Source organism: Amblyomma mixtum, chromosome 3 (assembly GCF_055824585.1).
Source record: "Amblyomma mixtum isolate Tamu chromosome 3, ASM5582458v1, whole genome shotgun sequence".
NCBI lineage: Eukaryota > Metazoa > Arthropoda > Arachnida > Ixodida > Ixodidae > Amblyomma > Amblyomma mixtum.
Genome location: NC_143014.1, coordinates 310,833,218 through 310,856,241, shown reverse-complemented (window position 1 = coordinate 310,856,241; position 23,024 = coordinate 310,833,218). Strand labels below are relative to the sequence as shown.

Sequence of the window (23,024 nt, the reverse complement as noted above, 5' to 3'; positions counted from 1 at the left end):
CAGCTGAGAGTCGGGACTCCACGAGTGACAACTGAACATAGAATAAACGCCACTCATACCCAGATTGGTTTGTTTTTACTTTTTTTCATGCATCACGTGTATGGGCTGCACCCCGAAAATTGGCCTTTGAATCTTAAAAAAAAAAAAAGTGCGGCCCTTACACGTGTTTATACTTACTTCTTTTTGAGTTGGTCGTGCTTTCTGTTTGAAAAAAATAAAATAAAAATGGCTGATGCAACTGCGGCAACATACAGGTCAGTTTTAACAGGAAAAGATAATGACTGCAAACTACACTTCTTTTTGCGAATGAATGCAAGAACTGCTTCGCCAGCTTCAGCAAACCACTGCGCACGATCAATCCCCATAAGGACAGAGGCCAGAAACTTGTTAGAAATGACATGAATCCATGCCAATTGGTAGAGAGTCCTCGGGGGAACACGCCCTCTGACAAGCCCGAAGGGGCAGCCAAGACCCCCACACAGACCCAATGCGCACGCGAGACGGCTGCAAGTGGGAGAGGAGAAGTGTTACCTGACGCCTCTGGGGCCAGCGGCCGTCGTCTCGCGCAAGGGCAGCCAGTGTTGGAGTCGCAGGTGTGGGGGGGCTCACCTTGGAGGGGGGCATCTGCACGATCGGAGTAGGGGGCGCCGGGGCGCTGCTCACGGGGGGCGCAGCTGCAGGAAGGTCAGGGGGAGCAGCGGGGCTCACGCCTCCCCCCAGCACGGACGAAGCCACAGCCGCAGACGCCGCCTGCATCCCACACACTCCCTCGCAACCAGCCACCACACACAAGCACACAAAGCCCACCCAAGCACTGCCTCTGCTGCTAGCATGCACAGCCATGCACACACACCACTGCCCAGTTTCACTGGCCTGCACGCTTCGCTCACAATTCTGTGCCGAGCTTCAAATCATCACAATCCAGTGGATTCTCTTCGGCACTCAAAACACCGTTGCAGGTTTCCTGTCAGCTAATTCGCATCACCGTGCTGTTGAAAACTACCAAAAGGTGCACTGAAGGGATTAGGAAAGAACTTGTGGGAAAAACCTTGCAGTATGACTTAATGACCATGCTGTTGGTTGAGGCTGGACAGGATCTACAAGACGAGTCAGTCAGTGCCGGTAGTTGTATAGCATGCAGTGATGGGCAAGTTGGCCACAGCCATCAGTGCAAAAGCTTTTTCCACTGCTGCTCTAATGTTACCATAAACCACGCAAGTGGCGATCACTTATAAAAGGAACCACGCAGTCCTCTAAACTAAAACTGAGCCCGGGGTGGAAACGTCATGTTGGGAACAGATGGAGTGGCTCACTAGCAATATGGATCAGCAGCTAACAGACACCAGTGCTCTTATGCAGCATCACATCTGAGGTCCATGGCAATGTACACATTGTCAGGGGAGGGGGTTCAGCGTGGTGTTCCCATGTTGTTTCTCCCTTGAGGGAGTGCCCTACCTAAAAATCCACCCCTGGGTACGGTCAACATCGAATGATTTAAAAAGGCTACCCTAACACTTTCAATCCCCTTCGACAGTCAGACCAGAAGGAACAACAGCAGAGGAGTTCCCTGCAAGCCTTTGCACGAACCCCTTCAGAGCACAATATCTCCTCGACTCACTCATAGCAAGCTCAGCATCCCTCAAGTCCAATGCCCCGAGAGGAAGGCAGAATGAGTACCAACTTCTCAGTTTTAGAGCAACCCCTACCACACATTCTGGGGCTGCAATAAGAGCAACTTCTCCACAGAGGCCCACTGTGTCCTCCAGCTCCCACTAAACTCCGGCCTGGGTGGGCCACACCCGTGACAACAAAGCATGCACAAATATATCAGTGAGCACACAGAAGCAAGCAGCGCCACAGGCTAAACTGAGACAGCAGAGGGCACTGCCAATTCACTCGTAGCCCTGTCTTTGTGGCCATTGACACATTCCCCCTCACTATTGCACAAGGAGTGAGTGGGCAGCTGCCAACACACTATAATCAGAATGAGTACCCACTGATACGAGCAATTAAGTGTAGGGGCATCTACGCAGATTCAGTGCCCATTGCACAGTGCAAAAGCTGCTGCCAGTGTGGACAGAGACAAGCAGAGCCAAGCAACAAAGCTAAAAGCAAGCCACCTATTTCAGCAGGACCCACGCAGATACCCGACAAGCATCAGGCCCTGTCGCACAAACCACCCACTTGGGCAGAAGAGCCAGGCAATAAATGGCAAGCATACAGATCGCATATCGCACTAAAGCACACAAGCTGATGTCTCTAGACAGCCAGCCACTTCTGGCAACTGTAAAGAATTGCTATGTTCAGCCTGACAGGTTGACAAAAGTGAGCAAACCACAGTTCATGAGAAATTTATCTGCTTTAACCTTTCATTATTTCTGCCTAATCTTACTAAAATAGGGAGCATAACATACCAGTCATCCATTTCCAAAAACTGCACTCGCTGATCTTAATTGCTAATGTGCTCACTTGGCTAGGCTCTATTACGTTATCAGTGACCACTGTTAAGCCAGATTATCTTAAATCAAATCCAACACAGTCCACACTAGCAACAGGGGATCTGCAGACGGTTTTCAGTGCCTAACCACACAGCATTCAGCCTTATCACTCAAGGGCCCCTTGGTAAACCACAACCGTAGCAGCTGCTCTATGGCGACAGAAAATTGGTTAAAAAACAAAGCACAAATTTCTAATGTCCAGAGAAAATCCGGCACAACTCACCTGCTGGGCATAGGTACTTGACCGCAGCGTTGGGGAGGTGGCACTCAAAGCAGTCGGCGTGTTTGTGCTACCGGGCACACTTGCGGGTGCAGACATGCTCTCAGCCGGCGAATGCGAGTTAGTCGCCGGACTAACTGCATTCTGGGCGGGGCTCGGGCCTGCACAGCAAGGCAGAGCCAACAGAAATTGTTAGAGTGCCACTAACTTCTTGCCCCCATCCCCCACTGAAGCTTTCTCTCGCACGACAAATGCCCGCTGAGAGACAGCCTGCACCACTGTACAGGTGGTGCAGGCCAACGCACTGCAGAGTGGAACAGAGAGAGCTTTCAACCATTACCATTCAACTGTTTATATGCATCCTGCATACCGATGTCGCTAAACCTAACTGAACATAATGGTGAACATAACTGAACATAACATACCACCATGCTATGCATACGCAGGCTGCCACAGTTTGGCCGTCTGCTTGGTAATATGCAAAGGATGCGGCATTTTTCATTCAAACTCTGAACCAGAAAATGCCGCCAGAGAATCTACAGTTGCCCTCAATACAAGCTGCAACACAGTCACTGCCAAGAGCACGGTTCTTGAAGCACTGCTACCCGAGTGGAGCTGGAAATTTATTCATTAAGCTGTCAATGCAAGGAACAAAGTATACTGTACATTTGCGCAAGCTGAGTGCACTGTGTTTAGGCGCATGGGGTGTTTAAGTGTAAGCCTCAGCTGGTTCCCTTCGGGTGCACTGCAAGGCATACTCAGAGCAACAGTACATGAAAAAGGAGCAGTGCTTGGAATGACCATGAGTGTTTTAAAGTAGCGCATTTTTCAGTGCAACGGCAGTTCTTCCAAAAAATAATCGCAGACACCCCTCTTCATTTGGCAAGCGCTATAAAAACACGCTAAGAATCCCTTCACCACAGAGTACAATGAAGATACACGCTTATGTGAGCTGCCGTGCGCAGATGATTCACAAGCTCTGGCCAGCGCAGCACTCTTGGGTCTGAGTCCCAGTCCCTACCATTTTTTCATTAACATTGAACTGTCCCACTGCTGCCCACAGTTCCCATCCATTATCTGGCGCACACTCAACGACACGCTACCTAAAATTTGGCACCAAGCTCCTTTCGCTCCGCAAGTGGTGTCATGCTGAGCAAGGACAATTGCACAATACATCGGAAGCCAAACCTATGTGATGCTGAAATCGGAACTTTCGTGGACATGGCCAGACCGGCTCGGCTTCACATGCTTCACTGGTGCAAGCAGTCCAGTCGGGGCAAGACTATGCGATTTTTTCCTCTTTTACACATTTCGTTTTAGCCATGGCCACTAGGACATGGCAAAAAATGGCGTGTGGTGGAGAGTCATTTTCGGCCGATGAGATTTGCGTCAACGAAAATGCAGAAAAAAAATGCAACTCCACAATAGAAAAAAACAATGGTTGCATTTTGTAGCTCAAGTGCAATGCTAAAGAATAACAGCGCATTTCTATTCTTCAACATGACATAAACTGGTGCGAGAACTTAACTTGCTTATCTCCTTGGGTATGTTTCCCTGCAACGTCAGTTACATCTGTAGTTACCCGAACTATCAAGGGAGGGCGCCCGTGTCGCAGCAGCACTAGCAGCACCACAGACAGCGCGACTGTTGTAAGCACTGGGGGAACAAGTTTCACCCTCTTTGATCTCGAGATATCATCACACAGCAACCGTTTCGGCACAACTCCACTTTCCACCAGAGGAGCGAGTCGAGAGTACATATCCCGCAAGCTCATCCCAACTGGCCAGAGCGAGTCTCCTTTCCCATAGCAGAATGGGCAAACACTAACTTGTAACCCAGCTGGTCAGTCAGACAACCTCAACTCCTAAACATATTTTGTTGCTAGCCTCTGTTATTGTTGTAGCAGCATTAAGTATCTTGTTGTTCCTTCGTTCCCACAGAGCAGGGCCCACTGTGGTCGGTGTGTGCTTGATACTGCTCACGACAACAGGGTGTGGTCAGTGGTTTTAACTGGGGGAAAACGTGTTATCGCCCTACTTAGCCCCACGCTATAAGCAGAAAAACAAACCCACTTCACAGCCTGAAACACGGATGGGGAGCACGCCAAGTCCAGAGGAAAACTGCCAGGAAAAATACCATGAAATAAACTAGAGCTGCATGCACCAGATACCTGCCCTTTTCATTTGCTCGACTGGTCTCAAAAATGAACCAATTGCCGTACATTCCTGGAAAAGCACCTGTCATCAGCAATAAAACCTACATGCACCTTTAAACGACTTCACATGCATGTGCCAATGCATGTGCGCCGAACAAGGAAACCTTAACCTACGGCAAGACAAAGCTGAAAGGGTGTCCAACCTAGACCATGACCGAGCAGTTGGAGACCGGCAACAGCTTACGAGATAGCGGCATGGCCCTTTGGTGGCCCCAGTCAGGTAAGAAGCGCAGGAAATACCTTAGTTACCATAGACTTGGAACCGATACATCAAAGGGACAAGGCAGAAGATAAAAGTGGCAATAGTACAGGGTTCAGAAAAGAGAAAATAAGGGTATGACTGGCCAAACCGAAAAAAAAAAAAAGCAAGGGCAAGAAAGCAGTGGATAGAACAGATCACTGCGGCAACCCGGATTCGGCAGTGCGGAAGCAAAAAGCTCATATACTACATTGACGGCCGTGGCTGTTCTGATGTCCATGACTACTTTGACGTCCAAGTGTATTTTTTCACATTTAATTAACTAATTGCACCTCAACCAAATTTTTTCACATGGTAACATTTTATCACGCACTATCAATCGCTTTCATACATTTACCTTCAGGGAACGACGTAATCATGCGGACAAAATTTGTGGACACGTTTTATGGACACTTTTTGCCAATGCGACAAGGGCCATATAAGGCTTTTGCATTAATAAATCAGGAGCTTCACATAAGCAAGCTGAACGGGGGAAGTGCAAGGCACAAGGTAACGCATGGCACCTTAGACTAAGTAAGATGCTACAGAAGACTAACAACAAGAGGGGGGGGGGGGGGGCGCAATGACAGGAAGGCAGAAATGCATACAACAAGCATGCTGCCTAAACAATGAAGTGGCATGTGCGACAAAGCAAACAGCGGTGATGATAAACCAGCTGCCATGCATATCCTCTCACACTACAACTTAAAAGCGGGTGAAAAAGTGTGCAAAAGCCAAAAGGAACCGAATTCTGCCAGTCACCCTCATCCTTTCCGTCACGGAGTGAACATTCACGAATCAGGTGATCCCAGACTTCTACAGTGACTCACATTAAGAGACTGCAGTTAAGCGCAGCGCTGGAATAATTTCACCACACAACCCACATTAGTAGTAACAAGTAGCAGGTGCAAAGCAATGGAACAATTGGGCACAAGCCCCTATTAATTTGGGTACAAGTGCCTGCTGGCACAGCTTTTTGCTTTTTAAAAGGCTAGCTATGCTAACAGCCACAGTGGCGCTAGGTGCTGATACAAGTGGACCAGCATGCTGTAATCTGTTATTGCCAAACACGACAGTGCTGGAAGACGACAAAATGCTGGCATTGCCTTTTAGGAGTGAACTAGAGGTGCAAAATCGAACGCCTCAGGGCAGCTCAAGCACCATGCCTACAGTAGGCAGAACCAGAAAAGAATATGCAAAACAGTTATTGGAAGGCAGAACAGCAGACACTATCACGGTAAGCACTGCCTTTCGTTAGGCTTGAGAGTCGGGTGCAACGACAAAACGCGGGCCTTATCGGCTAACAGGCGGCCGATTCAGTCTGCCAAAACCATGTCATCGTGATGTCTGGCTCTATGTCACACTGCGCAGACTAAAACAGTTAGCAGAGCATCTGCATCGGTGCCAGGCAGTGCTGCCAACCCTAGGGATTTTTCCCTAAATCTAGAGAATTTGGACTTTGTTTAGGGGAAAAGGGATTTTTTGTATAATCTAGGGAATTTCATTTGCTCTGAGGGTTTTTTTCTTTTTCTCTCTCAAATTGGGAAGACAGTACAAGTTTTTCGCTGTTTCTTCTCTACAACTGACGGAGGCCCACACAACGCCGCGCGCTCGAGTAAAGCCTGTTTCACATGCAAGTGAAAACACTTTGTTGCTGCGGCGCAAAATCTGTTTACAGCCATCGTGGCGGCTCCAGCATGTTTACTAATATGTACAGTGAAGAAAAAACAGACACGATATAGAGCCTATAATTTGTAATTTCCAAAGAGCGCTACGGATTATCTTTTAGCTCAATTTAGAAGTTCATTTTAGATTTTTCATTTCAAACTCACAGCTAATTTGCTTAGAAACATCTGTAATAGGGTAGCTGCATGATAAAACTTGCAACTGAACTATGCATAAACATGCATTTTTTCACAATTGAACACTATTTTTCGTATCTAGGGAAATGTAGGGAATTTTTGGTTGCAAACTGGGGGAGAAGTGGCTCTGGAGGTTGGCAGCACTGCCAGGTCTCTCTCAAGACTGCAGTTGGCCGATGGTTTGCTAACTCCCAAGTCACTATTTATTTGTACTTCACAAGCCATGAAGAGAGCATTGGGTAAGGGGGGCATACTGAAAAAGGAATATGGGGAAATAATAAACCATAATAACGGTACAACGGACGTGCTACAAGGCAAATACACGGAAGGAACACGAAGTTGATACAAAACAGAGTTAAAATAACATCAAACACGAAAACAGAAAGAAAAAAGAGCAAAACACATATAAAAAAAGGTAAGGTGCGAGACCTCAAGCAAGCGTACGCTTTGCCACACCCAAGCCGTGACTGACCGCTGCTTGGCTTGGTGTCGAGTTCGCACCAGAAAAGACAAAAAAAAAAGCCATATCAGAAAGGCTTCCTGCTATACTCGAGCAGCGACAAAGCATGCCTGCGCAAGTAGCAAAAAGCTATCGTCACCGGCGCCGCCCGCCGACGCGCCGGGCGAACTGCGTTGCAACGGTCGTCGCGCTAGGCCTATCGCCTGTTTCGCGTCGAAGGCACAGCGGACGCCGCTTCGGAAGTCGCCCGCGCTATGATACAAGCGCCACTCTTAATATCGCTTCGCTGTCAACAGCATCATTACACAACAGCTAAAAACATGGTCAATTTCCGCGACGCCTTCGGCAGCAGAGCGAGCGGGCGCCGACCGCAACGGCAGGCCAGCGGCAGCTGCGACGCGATTCCGGCAATTTACTCGTACCACAGTTGTTTCTTCTACCAGCAACTCGGTACTGATCAACGATCCTCACAAATGATACATGTTTCACATTTCTCTATCCCAGTGTTTACGATTTACGTCAAAAGCAATTTTAAGCCGATTTTTGTGACGCCGGCGGACGGGATCCAGGCTGGTCGGCCGGCCAGCAGGCTCGGTCTACTTCGCGTTCGCAGTAGAGAAGGCAGAACAGCCGTGCTATCAGAAAGGCTGCCTGCTATATTCGAGCAACGACAGCACATGCCTGCCCAGGAGCCGGGCTTTCGACAACGACGCCGTCTGCGGGAGCGCCGGGCGGCGAACTGCGCTCCTTCCCGGCGGCCCTGGTCGTCGCTAAGCCTAGCTGGATTTGCGTCGATGCCGCAGCTGAGGGTGCTTCGGAACTAGCCAGCGCCGTATCACAGGAACTACTATAATAATCGCCCCTTTACTGCGAGCCCGTCCCATCGAGCATATTCCGCGACGCCTTCGTCAGCTGATCTAGCAGACGCTAGGCGAGCCGCACCAAGCAGCTCATACCGTAGTTATCACTTAAAACCAGCGCCTCGGTATTGGCCAACGATCCTCAGAAATGATACATTTTTAACTCTCATCTATCTCAGAGCTTGTTGTGAACGCAAACAAACAATACTCTATCTCAGAGCTTGTTGTGAACGCAAACAAACAATACTATAGCGGAATCGAGTTCGTGTTTCGTGAATGTTTTAGCTCGGCGGCCGATCTCGCGAAGACCCGGTCGCCGATGGTCGGCAGACTGGTTTTGACGCCGCGGGCGTCAAGGCATGTCACACTGCGAATGCATCTGGTCGTCCGAAATGCAAACACTGACATTTGACAAGAGCTGACATATTTGCGCATGCACTGACGATGACGCCGGATTGTTCAGAGTGCATATATGTTCACACGATTCGTTGGCAATAATAAGTTGCCGTCCTTGTTGTCCCGTCTAGTCATCGTCTCCTTGCGCTGCCATTTAATTGTTCAAACACTCCAAGGCGGCTAAAACTTAATTGTTCAAACACTCCAAGGCGGCTAAAACGCCGTGCCCACCGTGCGCAGGGCAGACATCAAAAGGCAGAACGGCTAGCATGACCGCGCAAGAACGCCGCCCCTGCTGCCTTTCGTTCGGCTCGAGGGTCGGGTGCGACTACGGCACGTGGCCATTGTCTTCTGCTAGGCTTAGGAATACGCAAAAACAACGTGACAACACCGAGACACAAAGCCAAACACCCCAGGGACAGGGGTGAACATGGAAAACATATAGGAAGGCACAACAGCACAGCAGACACGATTGCGCAAAAATGCTGCGCTGTCACTGCCTTTCGTCAGGCTCGAATCGGGCTAAGGAGTCGAACGCACGCGACACGAGGAGGCAGATAAGCTATCGAACGAGCCAAACAATGCGCCAGAAAACGCGCCAAAAATGCACGGCGCGAAAAGAATGAACGAAACATGAGCGCGCGCCAGCTGCACTGAACACGGCCGGGCGCAAGACTTCATTCACCCTCAGCCATGCTTTGCCTCAGCACTGGTCGTACGGAGCAATTATGCAGCCGAGTAATTAATTACGAAGCCGGCGAGACAATAACGCGACGAAAAGGGAGAATGCGCCGACTTGACGCGCAAATTCATTTACGCGATATCAGCCCCGTAAGGTATTTACCTTCGCCATCGGGCTTCTGGGCATCGTCGTCGTCGCCCATACCTCTTCAATTAGCGGTAAATTAACGAGCACACTAAGAGCCACCTTCCCTCTATGAAGAACTTCCGCCAAATGGCGGCAGAAGACCCGGTGTGCGCGGCGAGTCGCCGCGAGCCCTCTCGCTACAACTCCTTGCAGTACCTCAGCTGCAGCCACAAATTGAATTCAACAAATTTTTAGTTCCAAAGACTTCAGGGGCCCTCGGTATTTGACTAAAATTGCGAATTTGACGAAAAAAAGCTCAAGGGGCACGTTTCTGCAAGTTCGCCGTACCAGGTTTTCTCACCCCGGCAAGCCCGGGGTTCCTAGCGCTGCCGCCACTGACTCGTGGCGCTCGGGCAGCGTACTGCCGTGCAAGGCGCGTTTCAAATGCCAGGCGAAAGCGTACGAACAATTTTCCTTCCTCCAAGCTACGAACCGACGGCGGCCGGGCCCCAGCAATGGTAGCGCGCGCACTGAGGCAAGTGATACCATCGCTACACGGGCACTTTCGATCGCGATCGAACACTATGCGTTTATACACGGCCAATTCGGTCGCGATAGAGCACAACCCGGTGCCGAAAGCGCAAGGCAAATAGTGAAACCCGATAAACGCCATGAAGCCCGTTATCTGTAACTGTGATGGTACTGGCAATACCCATGGGCACAGGTGTGACGTTTTGTGCGCGTTTGCGGTTGAACCTGCGGGCGCTTAATTTTTGATCAGCCTTGATTACATCCCAACACATTTGTTTCCCGCCATTTCTACACTCTGCATTCAGCATGCCAACTCGGGCGTAGTAAGAGGCATGTCGGAGTGCAGGGCCGCCGTCGAGCAGAGGCAATCTGCGTCTGGGGGAAGCCAGGCGCGCGCGTTTCCACACGCTGCGCACGGAAGCGAGCGCAGTCTGTCTCGCACATCTCGGTGGACACCTGAGCCGTAAGGGAAGTGAGAGAGAAGTGGGAGTGAGAGAGAGGCACCGTAGTGGAGGTCTCGGGTATAATTTCGACCACCTGGGGATCTTTGACGTGCACCGACATCGCACAGCACACGGACGCCTTTTGCATTCCGCCTCCATCGACGCGCGGCCGCCGCGCCCGGGATCGAACCCGCGTCTTTCTGGCCAGCAGCCGAGCGCCGTAACCACTAAGCCACCGCGCCAGGTAGTGTACTGTTTTGCCTGTTGGTTGCACAGAATTAGTTATGGTGATGCTATTAGCATTTGTCGTACCACGTATATTCAGGCTTTTAATGTTTTAATTAGCTCGCGAAAACAAATTCATGGCAGTAGAACTTTTTGACGGGTTAGTTGAAAGAATGAAGAAGATAGTCTTGAAAGAATGTCGTACGCCAAAAAAGGACGAAACAGGAAGGAAAAACACAGGAAAAACATGCGCCTCTTTCCTGTTCTGTGTTTTTCCTTCCTGTTTCGTCCTTTTTTGGCGTACGACATTCTTTCAAAAATTCATGGCGCTCATGGGGTCACCACACAGAGGCAGTTTTCAGGAGTGGATGTGAAATCATCAGGAGGGAGCCTGATTGGACAAACTAAATATACTGCAAACTGTGTTAATAAATGAACACACGTTTTGCCATGTTTTTGGGTTTTCTATTAGATCAACGAAACAAATTGTTTCATTTCTGGTGTCGTGAAGACTCAGTGCTGCCGCCAACCTGCAGAGCCGCTTCTCCCTCAATTTGCAACCAAAAATTCCCTAGATTTCCCTAGATAAGAAAAATAGTGTTCAGTTGTATATATTGTAAAATTACATATGTATGCGTAGTTCAGTAGCAAGTTTTATCATGCAGCTACCCTATTACCAGATTTTTGTAAGCAAATTAGCTGTAAATTTGAAATGAACGGTGTAAAATGAAGAACTTCTAGATGAAGCTACAAGATAAACCGTAGCGCTCTGGAAATTACAAATTAAAGGCTCTATATCGTATGTCTTTTTCTCACTGTACGCAAGATATTAGTAAACATGCATCGGCATGTGGATAGCATGGCATGAAGGATACCATGTACAAAGTAACTGGAGGTCGCTTGAGGAGTGCACAGAAACTGCGATATAAAAGCTGCTTGTTCATTTGCTGCGACTGCTCTAGAGGGTGGCAGACGTAACACTGAGTCAGTTAAAACAATAAAGCAGTGATTGGCTTTTGATGCCTCTGTGACCTCAACTCACTTTGTTCGTCGTGGTGGAATTGAAAATTATGGCTTATGATTTTGGAGGGTATAACGTCCCAAAGCAACCCAGGATATGACGGATGAAATAGTGAAGGGCTCCGGAAATTCTTTAACGTGAACTCACATTGCACAGTACACGGGCCTCTAGAATTTCTCCCCCAAAGAAATTCGACCGCCGACGCCGGGATCGAACCTTCGTCTTTCGGGTCAGCAGCTGAGCGCCATAACCACTGAGCCACCACGGCGGGTGAACTGGGAATTGTTCCCTTAGACTAGCTCAGATTTCCAACACGGCGCTTCTTTATTAAAAAATAAATGGAGCCCTTGATCTTTCCTAGTTATCAAAACAAACATGCAGATAGCTTACACGTAGTGCAGCGAGCACCAAATACAGTGCGAGGAAGGGGCACACGTGTTGAGGGAAGGCAGTGGCGCGCCAGATCACAGCAGCGGGTGCCACTGGTCACGTCAGGGACCATACACGTCCAACTACGTCCGTGTAAAGGCTGGTTCACATGCATGCAAGCGACTGAAAATTGAGCAGCAATGGCTCTAAACAGCTTTTGCGCTGCAGCAACAAAGCGTTTCCACCTGCATGCGAAATAGGCTTTACTCGAGCACGCGGCGGTGTTGCGCGGGCATCCGCCAGTTGTAGAGAAAAAACAACGGAAAGCTTGTACTGTCTTCACAATTTGAGGGAGAAAAAAATAATTCTCCAAGCAATGAAATTTCCCTAGATTATACAAAAAATCCCTTTTCCCCTAAATGACGTCCAAATTCCCCAGATCTAGGGAAAAATCCCTAGGGTTGGCAGCACTGCGTGAAGAGGACCCAGGTCGCATCCCCCAGTGACAATAGAGCCCAAAAATTCCTGATCATTGGTTTCGTAGGCCTGAAGAAATTCGCGGGCTGCTTCAACATGTTGCAGTTTGTAGTCTTCCGTAAGCATTCTCAGGACCCACTTTGCACAAATCTTGGCCCTAGATGGTCCATCAAAATTTTGTCAACACAGGTCTTGCTGACATCAGGAATCATCTTGCAGAGCTCCCGAACCGTCAACCTTCAATCTTTCAGCATTGTTTTTTTTCCACTTTCGCAATCATTTCGTCCGAAATCGATGACCATCCAGAACACTTGTCATGGACGTCTGTACGTCAGTCTGAATTATCTGCACTATTTGTGCAAGTGTTGAATGCTCACACACTTTTCCATTAACTTCCACACATCCGGTGGAGTGTTTTTTGCACACAGAAAACTAATCACAGAGCGTAAGACAGCTTGCCGGGGCAGGGACTGAGAGAGGAACGAAGCTACACGCCAGTTTTGCCGGATCTCACGTAACAGCGTCCTCGCAACTAGAGCTCCTTGGGAACCCGATTTTTACCGACAACCCTCGTACTATTTAGGTGGAAAAATACTAACTTTGAATAGAAATGAGAAGCGGCACCAAAAAGGTTTCAAAAAAATTTTATATATCGCCATCGAGAGTAGGTGTTTGCATGAAATGTATCACAGGAAAGGTGCAGCCTATTCTAAAGACGTCACATACAGGACGATAGCCGGCCTCTCGTGCTGGCAGCTCCTTTTTGGCTGCTGAACACACGCCACTTTAGTCCGCTTCTATTCTTCCAAGCTGGACAGCACACACGGGCTCCCCTGGCTGCTTGAGAAGCCACCATCATTAGCCACTTCCAGATGGATGCTGCACTCGGCGTCTCAAGCCACTTACTATGTTCTGCATGCCACCGCATTCTGCCGACCTTGTTAGCGAGCTCGGCGTCCCTTGCTGCTTGACACACCAACTTGGCAATGCATTAAGGCGGCCTTCTTACCTTCGTGTGCAGCTACATAAAGCTGGTGCCGGTGACACAGGCAAGCAAGCCTTTCTATGTGCTGCATTGCACATCCACAAAACAAACACAACTGCCGCTGAGCATTTGGAAGCACAGAACGGACGAAAGATGGCCAAGATGACAATTGAAAACACGAAGTGCAAAGTGCTGCAACAATGGCCAAATGGTCTACGGTTTTGCTGGTTACCATTCGCACGAGAAAGTCCAGCTTCTGTGTTCCAACCTCTGGCTTGCCACAGTTCCCAGACAATTTGAATTTGTTGAAAATGGGAGCTAAAAGCACTTCATATGCTCAAAATACATGCAAGGCCTGTGGGCCAGCCAGCTACAGGTGCCAAGCGGCACGCAAGAGGCCTGGCGGTCGTCCATTGTGTAGCACCTCTGCCTACCCATAGGCCCAGTGAGGGGCATCTCGTTCCACTTTTTGGCATTTCATTCTACCAGATAAGTAAAACATTCACAGCCTTTCATATAACTCGTAAAACGATTGCCTCCATAAGAAACAATGCCTGCACAGTACTAGAAGAAAGGACTTGATCCCGGCCAAGACAGCTCTTGTTGACTTGGCTGATAGGCACTTCGCGAAGCATGTCAAATTTAAGATGGAAAAACAGTCAACGGAACACATAAAGTCCAGTGTTATGAAGCCAGGAAAGTAGAGTGCTTATTCCTAGCAGATGAAGAGAAGCTGGACTGTGGAGCGAGCCAATGTGCCCATGAACTGGCGCTTTCAACACGGGACCTAGCACACACTCGTCAACATGACTCCTCATGTCTTCACTTCAGCTGTGGCCTAGATCCAGTAGCAGCATGCCACAATGCTGCATGAAGCAGTTACATTTATTACAGCCCTTGTTATCACAGCATTTTCTCATCTACTATATTATTACCGTGTACTTGTGAGGTCCATTGTTCCTAATAGTCCTTTAGTTTGAACTCTCCAACACCTCAGCAACCAATCTATTCATTTCAGATCGAGGCATCAGTCGGTGGCTATGTTAAGAGTCCTCCTGTCTGCAAAGTAGCCCCCGAACCCCTACAATTTAATACTACCTGCCTGTATTACCTGAATAATCTTACTTGCTACCTTGATACTTCACTGCACACTAGACTGTCATAGGGCCACAGCATGGCGACCCAGATGCTTTCTAGTTTTTCAGAACATGCCCACTAGCTGGCTGCTCCATTTTGTAGAATACTTTCCCTTGCAATCTGAAGCAATGTATACAAAGCCATCAGATTGCCAGTACTAGACAGTTTTTAATATATTAAGAGTGGTTATAAGAGCCGAAGAGAACAAAAAATTCACATGACAGTTGCGAGTGTGTAACGCTAATGTTTAAGCATTAGCCGATGTGTGAGAGCAATATGTTTTTATAGTGTCCCGATTTATACTGCAGTAAAAGCTCAGTAATGCAAACTTCCAAGGGACTGAAATAAATGTTCGAATTATTAAAAGACCCCAATAAAACTGACGAGAACAGACAGCATCATGATAAATTTATTTGGTGAAAGACTGCACAGTCATCGCCTGCTTTTGAGAAAAAAAACAGTGCGACAGTGACTGTTTTTCACACTGTCGGGAGCGTCAAAGCAGGGCAGCTTCGAAATGAATGGGGCCTCCGCGGCATCCTTCACAGTGGCTGTGGGGCCTCCTCACAAGCAGCTGCATCACATGTGAGAAAGCTTCACCGCTCAAGAGCGAATGGCCCCTGATGAGCGTGCAGTTTCGGCACGCTGAGAGAACCTCATGGATGGAAGGGAGGGAGCGATGGGCAGATGGGCTCGGTTGGCTAGCTAGCTGATGCGCAGCTGATAGCCACCGTCGTCACGGGCTGGCGCAAAGCTCAGGAAAACGCAACCAAACCTAAGCGGCAGGACCACTCCCGCAGACGGGGCCGTCCGTTTTTAGTCACACCTGCGGTAGCGCACACAGGCAACATTGCAGCATGCAATTCAGGTTTGAATGGGGCTATTCTGACCATCCCTTCCCGTGCCAGTGGTCCCTGCATGTGGCCAGCGTCTGACGCCATAGACTTTAGGTGATGGCCAGGGTTGCGCCGGCTGTTCAAATTATCAGGATTTCCGAATTTAACGGGGGTCGAATTAGTTACCTTTTCCTGTACTGGGCTCCTCTCAGATGCTCCTGTACCTACTTCCACACACGCATCAGTCGCCTTGTGCACTGTGCCTATAGCTTGAGTGCTGCGTTTCAACCACAACGCCATTATCCATTAAAGTCTATTTCCTCCTCCTCCTCAACCACAACGTTCTCAATGCCAACGCATGCAGTGCGCACCTGTCACTACTGCCACGCAGCTTAAAGCACGACTGAGGTGTCCACTGTCCCGGGGGCCAGTTATGAGTCTTTCCTTTCCTTCACTTTACTAAAGCTCTCGCTTTTCATCAGTTTCGGCTGCCCATTTAGCGCGTTTACACTCCCTATCGGTTGCTAAACCACTCGCACAGTTGGCAACGTCGACCGGATGATCAGACTCTGCTTAACGTCTGCGAGTACCCACTCTCAAGGACGTCGGCTCGAGCTGACTTGCTTCGTCCAAAGTGAGACACTGGACAGGCAGTGCACAGATACAACTGCTACGAGACACGTGGTACGCCATGTGGTTACTTACGCAGCTCCACTCCTCCTGCTCAAGGTGATTCGCGCAGACATAGTGAAATCGGCGATTTAAAACTATCAAGAATCTCGAGACGAAGCTGAACTACACTCTGCTCCTGCTCGACCGATCGCTGTCATTTTGGCGTCGTTTGAAAGCTCGCTTCCTCTGCTACGTTTCCGCCTCCAAAAAAAGACATGGGTCGAGTAGCACACACCCATCGCCGCCATGTGGTTGTTCGCGTCATTCTGGTGCCTGCCCGCACCGCCAGTTGGCACAAGGGGCTAGGGCAGACCCGACAGAAATTAGGATGGGCGAGCCAAAAAAATAACAATATTGCCCAGCCCGCACCGCTTAATGCACAACAGCAGACCAACAACAGCAGACCGAAAACAGCAGACCGAAAACAGCAGACCGAAAACAGCAGACCGAAAACAGCAGACCGAAAACAGCAGACCGACAACAGCAGACCGACAACAGCAGACCGACAACAGCAGACCGACAACAGCAGACCGACAACAGCAGACCGACAACAGCAGACCGAAAACAGCAGACCGAAAACAGCAGACCGAAAACAGCAGACCGAAAACAGCAGACCGAAAACAGCAGACCGACAACAGCAGACCGACAATAGCAGACATCGACAACAGCAGACATCGACAACAGCAGACATCGACAACAGCAGACATCGACAACAGCAGACATCGACAACAGCAGACAGACAGCAGCAGGAACATGCGGGAACAAGCAGATGCCTCTGCGGCCATTCTACCGGCGGCAGAGTGACCGCGCGTGCGCTCCCCTCTAGCCCAGCTATGTTACATCAACCCCCCCCACCCATAGCGACGTTGCAGAGGTGGTGGCAGCTGCTGCTGCTGCTGCAATCGCGCTATTAGCCAGCGTGATCGCAAAACGTTCTCCGCGTTTATTACTTCTAAGTAATCGGGATATACTGCTAACATTTCCAAGGTGAGTTCACCTACATTTATTTCTTATTTTGGTTTCTGTTGTGTACTGCCATTTCAGGCCTTCACGCGAAAGCTGCATGCAACAGAAGAACTGGGAAATATCAATGTGGGGCTACCGACCGTTCATCTTATAACATATGGTCCAACTTTGAATACAGTTTTTTGTTTCATATTTTCGGTCAATTTCCTCAACCTCACACAGCTCTTTGATAATTTCTTTTTATTTCATAAAAACAACTGTTGTACCATTTTTTTTTTCATAGAGAACTGAGGCACCCAATGACATCCTACTTTTTCTGTATAGGCCATGGGTAAATGATTTGGAATTATGAGTAGCCGTGTCAAATACTGCCACCTTTTATACCTGACAATTTTTCAGGATGGCATGTAATTACACTCTAGACTTTGTAAGGTAACTTTTGATCTAAGACCAGCAGCTCAAATATTATTGCATATTTGAAATATTCAGAGAAATAACACATTTGTGTGAAAAGTTTCGTCAGATTTTAGCCATAAATAGCCCTTAATTAGAAACAGTAACAAATTAAAGTAATTTTCTGAGCGTAAAATGTTCTGGTCATTTGCCTGCAGGGAATTATTTTCTGCAGTTGAAATTATGAAACACAATAAAGTGGCAAAATTATTTATAACTGTATGATGTACCCTTCATAATACAAAGCAGCTGGACTTTTTCGGTTTTATTTCTGGAAAATTTGGTTACTTTTTTTCGGTGTTTATTTCAGAATGCAGTGTTGGGCTTTTCACGCAAATATTACTTCCTACAGAATGGGCATAAAGTTGTATTCCTATGCGGTCAAAAGTCCCTTAAAGTTGCTCTTGCCTTCTCCGTCAGCGTGAGCATTTGATTTATCAGCAATTACCACACAAATGGTCGTTGATCACTGGAAAAGCACTTATATCAGCGCCTGAAGAAGGAAACGCTATTGCCAATAACAAAGTGACAAAAGTTAAATGATGAAACCATAAGACTGTGGAAGCCAATTTACAAGGCTTGGTTGCCATTCAGTGATGTGATATGACGAGGTTACTTTGGAGCGCTTTACGAGTTGCCAAAAGTGCCTTTTGGTGCAGAAACGCGAGCGTTTGGCACAGATATCTACAAGTCGCATTTTTTTTTTCTTCGGCGGTGCGATCCATATATGGCGAAAAACTGCATGCCACCACGCACCATCTTTTGCCGTTTTTAGTAACTAGGTTTGAAAAGAAAATCGACGAGTAAAAGAGAAGAACAGAGTTATTAGATAGTTTTAGCCCAGCGCGATCCACTACCATGATCCGCTTCCAGGGAAGGCTACCTGCGCATGCGCGGACAGCTCACCGCAGGTGCGCTGCACGGTAGCAGAGCGCGGATCGCACCATGCTAAAACTGTTTTTAAAATGTTATCCTGCGGCTAAATCACAATCTCGAAAACTGGATGCAATGTGGAGGGGGCAAAAGTGTAAAGCCCCTTAAATTTCGCAATGCGAACCTTTGAATAAGGCCACCCGACATCACCCCTCCCTCCGTCTTTTATTCCCCGCGCGGTGATCTAAACTCAATATTATGCTGAAACTACTGACTTCTGGAAAAAGCGAACTGATGAACTTGGAGAATAATAGATACAGATTCTGAAAACGCCATTTACAGAAAATCTGTTTTTTGGTCTCAAAAGACCTGTGTCCCAAAGCGACTCTTGGCTATGAGGGACGCCGCCCGGAAATTTAGACCACCTGGGGTTCTTTAACGTGCACTGACATCGCACAGCACACGGCGGGCCTCTAGCATGTCGCATCCATCGAAATGCGACCAACGTGGTCGGGATCAAACCCACGTCTTTCGGGTCAGCAGCCGAGCGCCACAACCACTGAGCCACCAATGCCATTGGCCAATGCCATTGGCTTTCAAAGAATGCAGTAAGGGTTTTGAAGCTGCAAATTCAGAAACAAGTTTCTGACCTGGCAATCTCAAAACCATCAAGTTCTATGATAGGCAGGATGATATCTTTACCTTTACTACATTCTTTGGTATCAGTAAACACAAAGGAAACGAATTTTTGCCAATTCCTTCATGCAAAATTGCTCGAGAGTTGATGGGAAAAACCTTGTTCACATGAAATTATATGGAATTTTTGGAGTTCACATGTTCCATAAAGATTCCTTAACTGTCATATATTAAAGAAATGTTCAGTCATTACCATTTTCCCCACAAGCACACACTGACAACTGCAAAATGCAGATGCTTTCGCAGTTTGCTTCAAGCCAGTCCCCTGCGGATTGTGTATCGTAAAAAAATAACCACATTTAAGTACTTGCCAATTTACATATGATCAATTTCAACCCTCTACGCAGATCCCTGGTGTGGCAATATTCCTGCATTATTCACACAGCCAGTCCCAATTAATTCTCCCTCACAGAGCCCCCTATAGCAGCATGCAGAGTCACGCACCCTTGTTGGCAGCCCTGGAGGTGGACGCCTTGGCAGCCTTGCCCTTCTTGCCCTTGCCCTGTCCTGCACGGGGCGGCGGCAGGGGCAGGTCCGTCTCCTCCTTGGGCATCTCGGTGATCTTGGTGAGAAACAGCTTCTCAAGTGCCTGAGCCATGAGCACCACATCCTCACCAGGCTTGTTGTACACGTAGCAGTTGGTGAACATGGTCTTGAAGTCCTCGATGCACTCCTGAGCTGATGAGTAGTAGCAGTGCTCGAGCCGCTTTTTGATGGTGCCCAGGTCCATGGGGTGGCGAATGATGCGGTGGTAGTCAGGCAGGTTTAGCTTGACTGTGTCCACTGGCTGCTGGAAGGGCCACGCAAACTGGTGCTTCCACAAAGCCTTCATCACCACCTTGAGAAGGTGCTGCAGCTGGTTGGTGGTGCGCTGCCGCCGATTGGACGGAGGCAGAAACGGCGGCTGCACCACCCCATTGACAGGCTCCAGGACGGTCTCTTCCCGGACAGACCCGCCTCCACTGCTGCCCATGCTGCTGTTGCAGTTTGGCTCGGTCCCGCTCTGCACGGCCCCACACATTGGCCCACCATCATTTCTGAGAAGACCGCACCGATCCCTCTCCACAACACTGTACACAGCACCTGTGGCATGCAGTTCTGAAGTGCTCGGCATCCAATACACACAAAGGCACGGCGCACAACAATGCACAGAACAACTAAGAGAAAAGTGCACATGGCAGCACAGTAAAAATGCTGATGGGCTGCATTAGGCATAAAAGTCCCCTTTACAAGTACCGTATTTACTCGCATAATAGGCATACTTTGTTTTTTTTTTTTTCAAAAAATCCGGCTCATAGTTCGGGGTGCGCCTGTTATGCGGGGTAAAATTTCCGGAAATTTTTCAACTCGCAAAACTGAACATACCGCATAAACGCACTCGTGTACAGGCCGCACCATTTTCCCGAAGGAAATATTAGAAAAAAAAAAAAGATCCGTGTAAGGGCCCCACCCAAACTTCCCACAACCTAAGCAAGAATAGCCTTCCAAATGCACGCGCCATGGCCTCCGGGATCGGCTCCGGCTGCGAACAACTGGTGCTTGATCGCGGAGGCCTCACGCGTGCACAGAAGTTTCCAGGTGCCGCTTGCGGTTTGCAATCGTGTAAATACAGTATGCCAAGTTCGGGGTGCGCCTATTATGCGCGGAAATAAAAAAAAATTTGCAACCAAATTGGGGGTGTGCCTATTATGCGACTAAATATGGTATATGGGACAAAGAGTGCAAAAAGAAATAAGGAAAGCACAGATGGTTCAGAGGCAGTACAGTTGCAATGGCCAATATCCAGAAAGCACTATAATGTGGGCCCACCCCTCAACACCAGGGCTTGGTCTGGGCTAGTTGCCGCATATAGACTTCTGAAAGCAGCATGCAAGAGCATGTCTGTCATCATACATGTCCTTCACATTTAGAGCTTAATGCGGCTCGCAAGGATTCGCAGTTTCTCCACATTTCAATATTGGTTGCAGCAGAATGGACTGTAATGTGTTGAGCATGGCCAGTAATAAAGGCCCATTCGCAATGGCGGTGTTGGTACGAAGAGCCGCCATTCACGACCGGCCAAGTCCAGTCGTGAAGCTCCAGAATTTCTTCATCTCTCTCTTCCGAGCACTTGCTTCAACCCTGGAGCACCCTCACATCAAATCAGACATACCACGCAGCACACTGACTTGGTATAGAGTATTCACTGCACGATTCCAGAAAAATCAATGCAGTGAACACTTGCCCAACGCTGACAAAGGCTGCCACCCTGAAAACTGATGTGAATAACTGCAGCGTTTCCAATATATTATAAGGGGCACTTGAGGCAAGTTGCTAAGCTTGAAAACCAGTAAGCAAGGCAGCACACAAGTACAAAATCATGGTCTTCGTTGCTGCAACAACTGTCAACACTCAGGTTAAGGCTGCCTCCCAGCATGTCCCCATGCTTGAAAATTCCTGCCACTATAAGTGAAGTCTGCAGCAGGGCCAAAAATGAAACTTAAATGTGACCTTTTTTTTTTAAGTAATAACTAGAGCCTGAGCTTTTTAGCATCAGCAAAGTTGGTTAGCCTACACTGCTGCTTAGTGTATACTTGTTGCACATTCCTGCTCACTAGGCACAATTAAGGCTCTATTGTAGCCAATTCTGATCAAATCTCTGCTGCAAGTTTTTCGGGCAAGCACAAACTGAAGGGAAAAAAAACGGAGGAAATGGGTGGCAGATAAAGGCTCGTTCACCGTAGCAACAAAAGTGAAGTTCAGATGAACCTCCAACTGAGTCACACAAATGTTGACACACACAGCCATAAAAGTCTAGGAACTAACAACAATGATGCAGGTTCTGCATGACTGAAGCACGACACCTGCAAACAGCGTTAGCACACAAAAAAAGGAGGAGAGTTCAGGTGGGGCACAGCTTACATGACGACCATGGCGAGTTGATCGATGTGATGAATGTTCCTGCAAATGTATGTCCCACAAAGATGTACCAAATGCTGCAGTAATTTGAAGGGGCCCAGAACCAACCCCTTGTGGTTCCCTAACCATGCAACACGATCATATACCTACATCCGCCATCACAAGTTTACCACAATTCCTTTGCAGCCAGGGTGCACTGCTTTTGAGGTTTAATGGTGCACTGCATAATTTGTACACAGAACTTGGTGCATATAGTATCTGTTCCCGAGTGGCAGGTAGGTACGGTGGCCTAAGCTGGCCCAGGACTGGGGCTAACTGAAGCTCAATCAGAAAAGCCTTCATCTTGCAGTGGAGATAGTTAGACTGCATGCAAAGACTAAGATTAAATTGAGCTTTTCACTAATACAGCATTCTATTTGACAGCAGGTGTACAATGTATGGCTTCTGCATCAAAGGCTGTAACCTGGCACTTATTCATGGCAACCAAGCTACAAACATTAGCTTGATCTGCTGGCTGGTATGGAATGCCAGCTGCGGTATAAATCCTGATGACACAGTCAAGGAGGTATGAGGAAGGAAAAAAAAAGGTCTCAAGTTTAGCACTCCATTTCTAGCTGCGCATCACACAGGTGTTCCCGCCAGCTCAGTATACCCGCCGAATGTGATAAATTGCCAAACTTAAGGGGAGGTTCAGGGCCCCTTCCAAGATTTTTGTGGCGATATTCCGGTACAGAATGACTCAAAACAGCGCTTCAAAAACTAAGCAGCTTTGACGTCAAATTTGCAGCTGCAACAAATCTTTAAGCGTTATTTTCAGCGAGTGGCAATGTTTGCACGACGGTGCAAACTGCTCGTCCAAGACAAGATTCCACGACTTGCCCGTTT

The 23,024-nt window shown here is 48.2% G+C and overlaps 1 protein-coding gene across 17 annotated transcripts in view; it reads right to left on the bottom strand.

Moving 5' to 3' along the window:
- Positions 1 to 23,024, bottom strand: part of LOC149355593 (bromodomain-containing protein 2-like) — a 94,084-nt gene that overhangs the window by 45,841 nt on the left and 25,219 nt on the right. For 12 of the 17 annotated variants that reach the window (XM_089583924.1, XM_089583923.1, XM_089583919.1 and 9 more), the window contains 3 exons: positions 19,686 to 20,244; positions 2,722 to 2,879; positions 532 to 750 (listed from right to left, as the gene is read on the bottom strand). In XM_089583924.1, the coding sequence (XP_089440050.1) occupies positions 532 to 750; positions 2,722 to 2,879; positions 19,686 to 20,244 (936 nt within the window). Of the gene's footprint in view, positions 1 to 531; positions 751 to 2,721; positions 2,880 to 9,593; positions 9,724 to 19,685; positions 20,245 to 23,024 lie in introns of those variants that run through there. The other 5 variants (XM_089583929.1, XM_089583934.1, XM_089583930.1 and 2 more) reach the window with 3 other exon arrangements.